Below are 8,956 nucleotides of genomic sequence, written 5' to 3' on the forward strand. Positions count from 1 at the left end.
GACCGCTGCTTTCAGATCTGCCAGCAACAGAGTGACTCAGCCGATCAGACTTCCTACATCACAACTGGCGGTAACAGAGGAAATACTTAGCTACTATCTTCTGCGGCCACTGAAGACTCACGCGCAATATTTGGGTCTCGAGATCTGATTCTGTGCCAGCAAGGATTACTTTCTGGTTGTATTCAAAACGTGTACATACTGTTTCTTTAAATACCGGTGAACACGACCTATCCGTTACAGAATCCGGCTCTAGCTTTAGCTTCTCGTCTCGCGCGATGGCGCCGGAATCAGAAATGAGCCCTTATCGCTGTTCCTGACGTCCAAAGTGGGAGCTCAGAGCCGCACGTGGACACGTGTTCCGTGCAGCGCTGGCTGGGCGTACATATTTGGCGATCGCGAATGCGCGCTCGATTCGCTCGCAGGAGATTTCGCGGGCGGAGAAGACGGGATGGCAAACCCACCAATACGTGGCAGAATGAGGATGCAGCAACGAGATTAACGCTTACGTGTCCAGAGGACAAGACATAGATCGGTGTGCGCACGCTTGGGCTCAGAGCTTCAACACGAGATAATCTTTGGGCTTCTTGTAGACATAAATTGTCTCCAACGAACATGCTACGAACGCGCGGTTTTCAGTACAACCCATTGTTGAGGACAGGTATTATTTTATTGCTGATGATATGGGCCCAGCTCTGCTCAGCTTTTCAGGAAGCAGACAAAACAAGTCTTGGAGCGAGACCTACGCAGGGGCTGGCGACGAAGATATCTTGCAGCCCAGCGAGCTACGTTCCCACATGCAAAATTGAGAGATATTGCGTCAGGCATGATACTTCAAATGGGTGTGCAACAAAGGAACAAGCATGTTCACGAAATGAGCCACATCGTAACAGACTGCAACAGGTGGAAGATAGAGTCCAACATTCAAGGGGCTTCACAAACAGCATGTGGTATAATCTTTTGCGACAAAGACAGGAAAAGGTCAGTGTTGTGGACACGCGAGTTGATTGCAACTCTGAGTGCGAACAGAAAGACGCCCGAGTCTGCTTGGCATATGAGTATCGCAAAGTGTGTCTCATTTGCTCCTGCATACGCTCCTATTCGGAAATGAAGGACGCTGCTCAAAGGTACCCGGAGTATATTGGGAAGCAAGATCAAGGCCTCGGGATGCAAAGCACACTAAATGCGGGTACGAAGTACGAAATTTTTGAGAATCGTTTCCAGCATCGCTACAGATGCCTCTGGGTGCCTACAAACCAGGACGCAATCACGTCATCAAGAGGAATACTTCGGGCCATGAATTCTCGACTTTCCTGGATTAAGGCAAGATTGCAGAAGACTGGCATCCGCGATGCAGCACAAGTACCCGCTGTGTCCCAAACGGAGCGTGAACAAAGTCAGTGGCTGCCAACTGAGCCCGTTGGGAGACGTGCGCCGGGGGGCGCCTTGCCTTCTATGCCGAATACCATTATCAGCTTGGTGGGAACACCATCGCTCTCTTTGTCACCAACACCACCGTCACCATCAGCTACTTTGGTTCCGACGACGCCAACGATGCTACCGACGCCAACAACAACGGGGATATCAACGGTTTTACCGAGCACCATGGAACCTCTACCATCACCTTCCACCGCGACAACATCTGCGATGCCAACTCCGATGATGCCATCGCCATCAACGTCAACCTCCACATCATCAGCTACGCCACACACATATATGCCGTCACCATCACCTTCGGCATCGACCATGACGCCTCCGTGGACGGCAACTGCAACATCGAGCTGCTCCCATACCAAGACTCATTCTCATTGGACCGGGACGATGACTGCGCCAAACCCGCCTCCACCGACATACATGCCATCCACCCAGTACCCTCCAGGGTGCTACACTGGCCCTCCGACCGTTATGTGCACATGTGTGTGCTCATGTCCGACAGCAGCACCACCCTCGATGCCGTCAACGATGTCACCGACATTCACCGCATCCGCGTTACCCTCTGTTTCTCAATCCTCAGCTACAGGTTCTATTACAACAACAACAGCATCAGCTTCCCCATCAACGACCCTGTCTGGACCCGTGAGTAGAACACCATTCCCGTCAATCATCGTGACATTCATGTTCCGTTGAAGACCTCGAAGCACCGAACTGGGCATTGTGGTATGCAGAGAATCCGATCCGTGCGAATCCATGCGTTTGAAAGTGAAACGTGAATGAGATACTGTAGAAACCTTTAGACTGGGATGACGTACACGTGCAGCTGGATTCGTTTCTCGACTCTGCTGTACGCTTTCGCGTCCACCTGCGTGCCAAGGATGCTATCGTGCTTCTCGTTGAACGAATTTGCCTCTGAAAGAGTCATTTCCTGATGCAATCATCAAAGTCACCAGGGGCCGATGCGCCCATTCAATGGACCGAAATCTTGGACCGAAAATTGAGCTGGCAATGCGGTCTTAATGCTTGCGACAAGAGCAGAGCCACTCAGTACAACGTTTGCAGGGAGAACCCGCATGCTCAGCAAAAGGAACACCACTCTAAATTGTTTTCTTTGGGTGTGAATTATTTCTCCGAAACGTGGAAGGAGGAGATGTTCGGTGAGTACCCTTGCGGACTGAGGTGCGGCAAAGCTCACAGAGCTCTTCCCTAGTCTTCCTCAAGAGCGGTAGGCCTCGCAGGGAGCAGGTGTAACGCTTTGTGGCCCTTGAGTCCCTTCTGTCCAGGTGCAGGATCCAGTCAACCGTCATTGCTTCCAGCATGCAGGCGATCCAGACCAACTCCTCCGCCGTTCCAGTCAAAGGCCGGCTTTCTGCATGTCGCAGACGCAGCATGCGAGAACGGCTGTGGGCAAACCAGAGCAACCTCGTATGACGTGGCAACCGGTCCCCAGATGGTGGCCATTGTCAAGCGCGTCACAAAATAGTTCCGCAAATGGAATCTAGACGAAACTCCCAGCAGGAACCCACATTGCTGTAGTGGATTTTGCGTACACTGTTGCATTCCGCTCACCTTGGCGTCAAACACTGCCACAAAAGATACTTCTTCAGCTCGCAAAAAATCTTCATCTGGAACATTAGCGCGCAGAATTGTCGCTCTCTCTTCTATGGCATAGAATGTAGTCTCAGCTCTCCGGGGTGACAGTACCAGAACCCATTCAGAATGGTGCTCTCTCTCAACGCTCCATCTTTACTAGCCGCGATGTTTCGCACTATGGTATCCACGAATACCCGCTTCAGATCCAGAGCATCTGCTCAACAACACGCGTGATTCGTTATCCAGCGTGTAGGTGCGGTCACTGCAAGCCGCTCGCGAATAGCAGCACGAGCGGAACCTCGGATATAAAGCAATAATCACAGTTATATACATAGGTCTAATGCTGCCTCCAACCGCAAACGAAGCCGTAGGCATGATTCTTTTAGCTATACAGTTAATTCTAAATATACCATAATGTGTCCATGCTGGTGCGGACAAGGCTGCCATCCTTTTTTTGGTTTCACTCGGCCCTTCCATTTACCACGGATCCCAGAGTTCGGGATGGATGGGTAGTGGCGTTCGGGACGCGTCCATCATGCCCCAACCTACTTCAAGTTTCATGAATTTTTTCTTTCGGATATACTGGTCGTATTGTACGTTCTATCATGCGCTGAGCCTGCCGTGAGCACCCGCCTTAGCGCCTATACAGCTGGAGCAGATGCTGCAAGGAGACAGAACGGCTTTTCCGTACCACTTAAAGCGTCGACTCTAGGCGTGGTTTATCCAACACGAGGTCGGAGCACACAATCATTTAGCATACCTGCAAGATGCGCAGACAGACCTACTGCCTCCGGTAGCGCGAAGCAACGTATTACGAAACCATCACGACCAGTGCGACGCCCAGACGCAGCCTAGACACCCCTAGTCCCAACTTGGACTGCGTTGCAGATGAATTGCTCAGGTATCGCCACTGCACCCACCACTGGGAGAAGCACTTAGCAGGAGCCGGGCAGACTCGTTCGCTCTCGGGACCTTTCGCCTGGAGGGTACAGTTTCGGAAATGCGGTAAACCTTTCGCCCTTTTATAGCTTACCGTAAAGAGAGGAAGATGTTTTTGCCGGATAGCTAGATAGTGGCTATTCTCTTCTCTTCTTCTCTATAGCTCGCTCGATACGCGCACCTCTGTATCTAGCAGGCATGAGTCATGGCGCGCGTCTCGCTGTTGAAGGAAACAGTGATCCTGATCATTAGCGTAACGCTATCATGTACATGTTGTAACGGTGTTGACGTCACAGCAAACTATACTTATTTGTTCGATTGTGTTTTGAACTTCAACCAAGTGTGTTCAAGTGATTTTTCGCAGTTAATCGCAGACGTGCTCGAGAGTGCTCTCTTTCTCATAAAGAAAAAAGAAGGATGGTTATGGAAACGGAAGTTGATTATTCTGGAGGCCCAGGGACGCCGGCTGCCAGAAAAAAACAAAAAATAGTGCCGAGTCCGGAAGAAAAGGAAGAGAAGAAGAACCGAAGGGGGGAAGTCCTACGTCGAATGCGGCAAAAAGGACGGCTGTACGACGAGATGATGGTGAAAACCTTTCTTCTTGGACATATCAAGGATCCGTACAGGGAAAAGCTGCGAGACGCTATCGAAAAACGTGTCGACTCGTACTCCAAGAGTATTGTCAAGGCTTCGTCAGGACTGATGCATTTGGCGAGGGAGATGTACCGCGACGTGACGCACATGGAAACAGTCGATGTTCCTGACGAGTTTTTCGACAAGATGTTTATTCGTCAGCTGATGCCTGGCACAGAGAAAGCGCGGAAGGCAAACGAGCGGGTTCACGCTCTTCACGAAAACTACGCGGAATTCCGCTTCTAGGGTGCCCGATACAAGGGTGACGCGGATATTTAAAGCTATGGGGCGATGAAGTACCTCACGAATCTGAAGAACTATTTGGCAATGAACCTCGAACGTTTCATGATACGCGCCGTGTTTGCGCTCTACCCTGGCATCTCTTGCAAAGGGATATGGACGATTATCAAAGGCATCACGAACGATCGCAAGCATGAAGATGAGGTCGAATTTGTCGTGAAGAAGGCGTCAAACGAGAGTACGAATTAGGATTCCGTCATCCGTGCGGTTGTACAAAAGCACTGTGCGGTACTGGGGTTGGCGAATCCAGCAGGAAAGATATCAGAGTTGAAAAAAGATAAGGACAGATACTATCGCCTCGTCCTACGGTATTTCGTGTTTCTCGACCGAGAGCTCGAACGCAAGGCGGAGATGATGGTGAATAGGGAAAAATGAAGAGTGGGAGAGACGGAAGGCTTTCCTGATGGGGAAGCGCTTCGACGTGGTTCCAATGTGCAACATCAGGTCACATTTTGTGAGTATCGATTCAGGCGTCCTTCACGGCATCATGAAGGAGATCAGTCCCGAGTTCAATGTTAACAGGAAGGAGTTCAGCGGTGAAAACTGGGAGACGTCCTGGAAGAATATCTTCGATTTCAAACGTCTGAAAGTGAGCGAGCAAAAGTTGTTCACTGGGATGATCGAAACCGATGGAGTAGCCTTGTGTGTACACTATCGGCGGTTGAAGAAAGATCGTCCAGTTCCGCCTTCGACTGCGCCCTTGACGAAGGATGAAGAAAACAAAGAGGAGGATCCTGCGATGCAGGAGGTTGAGGATAGCGACCTTGTCGTTGGCGCGGCGAAGGATGAAGATGGGAAGGAGGCGGATCCTGCGACACAGGAGGTGCAGGATAACCACTATATCGTTGGCGCGGCCCCTGGGAATACGAATATCATAACCATCGCAGCACCGTAGCGTGTGGAAGATGGTACTGATGGTAACTTGCGTCAGAAATATATGCGTCTTTTGAGGTTCTCGAGAGCGAGATACTATCGAGAATCCGGTATGATGAATGCAAAGAAGAAAATCGAGATATGGAATGCAGGAACGAAAGAGCACCTGGAAGCTTTGAGCGAGGTGACTAGCCGAGGTGCCGACTTTCAGGCTTTTCTGAAATTCATGGATGATCGCGTTGCCCATTGGGATGCACTGTACGAGGAGTATACAAAGCCCCGGTGGGCACGTTTGCGTATGAATCTATACGGTGGGAGGCAGCGGGCGTTTACCAACTTTTTTAATGAGTTGAGTGCCCTCAAAGAAGACGAGACTCAAAGGCTCGTAATAGCGTACGGAGCAGGGCGATGGAAGACCCAAGAAGGAACTACGCCAGCTCGAACGACAAGAACGTACAAGGAGTGTCCACGGCTTTTCGTTACAATACCGATAGATGAGTTCCGAACGTCCTATACACACCATGAACTGGGGTGTACCCTTCAGAGGGTCGTGATGGAAAAGTGCCAGAGGAGCCCTGAGGAAATAGCAATTACGGACCGCTGACAGACGAGCAAATAGGAAGGAGGGCGAAAGTTCGTGGACTTCTTGCATTAGTGAGTACAACCAGTGATGGCAAGAAACGTATGGAGTTTGTTAACCGAGACTTTAACGCCGCAGTCAATATACGGAGATGTGCGGTGCTGGAGAATAGACCTCCAGAGTAGACAAGAGGGAATTTTGTTGGACAACCCCTCAAAGTGGAACTATATGAGAGAACGTTGGAAGCAGTAGTAGGTGGCCGGTCCGAAAAGACGAGGAGGCGTCTGCACATCAGCTGAAGACTTCTTGTCTAGGGCCCCGGTCGCCGCCACTACTGTACACGCCCGACGTCGTTCGACTTTAGAAGGGCGTTCGGATCGACTAGAACTTGGGGCAAGTATCCGAAGTGTTCGGGACTCAGTGTCGACAGGGCTCTTCCCGACCCATGCTTCTGAAGCATGCTCTTTTCATCGGATATGCGGTCGGTAGTCTGCGTCATCCTGCAGCGTCTCTCTGCTGACCGGTACTCTCCCGAATTCGGCACACTGGCAGTAGAACGCATCCTTCACATGCCTTGAACCATACCCTCCACTGCCAACATGCGCGCCCTGGGGTCGCCCAAAGCATCCGCGACCGAGCTTTGCATATCTAGAGAATGATCTGACCGGATGCAGAGGTCGACAAGGTCTTGTGAGGCAGCACAATGCAGTTGCGAATCACAACGCCGCCGTCGCACTCGACATGCGATCCGAGGACGCTGACACGTCCGGCCTCGGACTCGATGCCGTCACCCTCGACACGAGCCCAGGGCCCAATGACCGACGACCAGCCGATGATGCTGTTTGCGATATACGCATGCTCTCTAACTACACAATCTTCTAGGATGATGCAGTGCTGAAGGCGAACGCCTGCACCAATCACGCAGCCAGCTCCAATGGAAACGTTGGGTCCCACTTTCGCTGACGACGCCACCCGGGCCGTCGAGTGTACGAAAACAGCGCCTACAAATGTAGGACTCGTACTACTCATTGTCACTGAACCACGGCCTAGGTCGTCAGTGCTCTTGGTAAAGAGCCTGGAGGCTAATGCCTCCGGGCGGTAAGCATGATCCGCAAGCTGCTCGGGATGCACCTCAGCATAGTGCTCCAGATAAAGTTTCGAGGCAAGCAGCGCAGCGGCCGGTTCCTTGATCTGACACCAAAAATCTTTGTGCTCGTAAATATATATAACTTTCCGACCCTCATAATGCATGATAACATCCTGCTCGAGTCTGATATGGTTGCAGTCGCTCTCGCTAACGCTAAAAAGGCTTCCACCGCTCGCGTTCTCAGTGAGCGCCCAGCGACTGCACTCTACACACGTCTTCTCCAGAAGTTCATAAAATGAACCTGTCGTTGCGATATAGATACCACAGTTGATCAGGTTGCTTACCCAAGTCTCGGGTTTCTCTACATAGTGCAAGAGTTCGCAGGTATCGGGGTGCTTCACCATGCATCCGTACGCTCTTGCGTCCCCGGAAGGAGGCACCGTCTTTCCCAGCACAGTTAGTGGTTTGCCGTGTTTGCGATGAAACGCCAGCATATCGTTGAGAGGAAAGCTGGAGGCTATGTCGCAGTGTAATATGAAGAGCACCTCGGGAGAGCCAGAGCGAATAGCGTCGCGGTAGCGCCAGATCCCGCCGGCTGTGCCTAGGGAGCTCTCTTCGCGCAGGTATCGCACACCAATACCCAAGTGGTTCGAGGCGTTCTGCACGAAGTCTGAGAACAAACTCTCGTCGTAAAACCCGAGAAGAATCACTTCGAAGAGCCCAGGGACCTGTGCCAATCGTTCGAGGTGATGCAGGATCATCGGCTTTCCCGCGATAGGGATCAACGGCTTCGGCAGGTCAAAGGATAACGGGCGAAAGCGCGTGCCCTTGGACCCGCCTCCTACTAGTATCACAGCCTTGGCGCTCATCAGCGACTGCCCTTTCAGAGGTGCCGCTGGAAGAAGAACGCGGCTCCACGACTCGAGCGCAAGCGTCAAACGAAAGCGCTGAGGCTGTACGGCAGCGCCGATGGCGATGTGGCAGGCGCCGGCTATGCCGCCTCTTTTAGCGCTCGGTAGCCGAGCTACGATTTTCAAGGGGTTAGATCGATGAGCCATTTCAGGGTTTACTCGCTTTGCATATGCGGACGGGGAACAATGAAGAAACTTAACTGGCATCATACTAGCCTCTGTGCGGTATAATCTAGGAGACATGCTTCTTTGAGGAACACTTGCTAGATCCAGTAGTCTCTGGGCAGTGGAGGCACGCCCGTCCACGGCAGATATCAATGGTCTACAGCTGTGTCAACTATGACTGAAATACTGAACTGATCGCGCTGCTCTTGTGTTACGATTTATTCCGAACTTTTATGAAACAATGTGGACTCAACAATCGAAGTTCAGAAATAAGGGCGTACGGATTCGTAAATGGTTTTGGGATTCTTGTTCTTTTTTGGAGTGGCTGCCTCGACTCTTTGCCGCTGGAACACGAAACGTCCCTGAAACTATGGCGATTTGCCACGCCCTCGGATAAAGGTTCGAAAAATAGCCGATAACTACCACTCGTGTCATATGTGTGAC

At 51.4% G+C, this 8,956-nt stretch overlaps 2 protein-coding genes across 2 annotated transcripts, besides 1 other annotated feature; one reads left to right on the plus strand and one right to left on the minus strand.

Moving 5' to 3' along the window:
- Positions 1 to 612: 612 nt before the first annotated feature.
- Positions 613 to 2,124, plus strand: CYME_CMO001C (hypothetical protein; the record flags this gene model as incomplete). Its single annotated transcript, XM_005537384.1, has 1 exon — positions 613 to 2,124. The coding sequence occupies one exon, from the start codon at positions 613 to 615 to the stop codon at positions 2,122 to 2,124; it is 1,512 nt and encodes a 503-aa protein (XP_005537441.1).
- Positions 2,125 to 3,498: 1,374 nt separating this feature from the next.
- Positions 3,499 to 6,727: a sequence feature (repetitive element).
- A 270-nt stretch (positions 6,728 to 6,997) lies between these two features.
- On the minus strand, positions 6,998 to 8,590 carry CYME_CMO003C (mannose-1-phosphate guanylyltransferase; the record flags this gene model as incomplete). Its single annotated transcript, XM_005537385.1, has 1 exon — positions 6,998 to 8,590. One exon carries the CDS (start codon positions 8,588 to 8,590, stop codon positions 6,998 to 7,000), a length of 1,593 nt encoding a protein of 530 aa, XP_005537442.1.
- Between the last annotated feature and the right edge of the window lie 366 nt (positions 8,591 to 8,956).

This window comes from Cyanidioschyzon merolae, chromosome 15 (assembly GCF_000091205.1).
Source record: "Cyanidioschyzon merolae strain 10D DNA, chromosome 15, complete genome".
NCBI classification, from domain to species: domain Eukaryota; phylum Rhodophyta; class Bangiophyceae; order Cyanidiales; family Cyanidiaceae; genus Cyanidioschyzon; species Cyanidioschyzon merolae.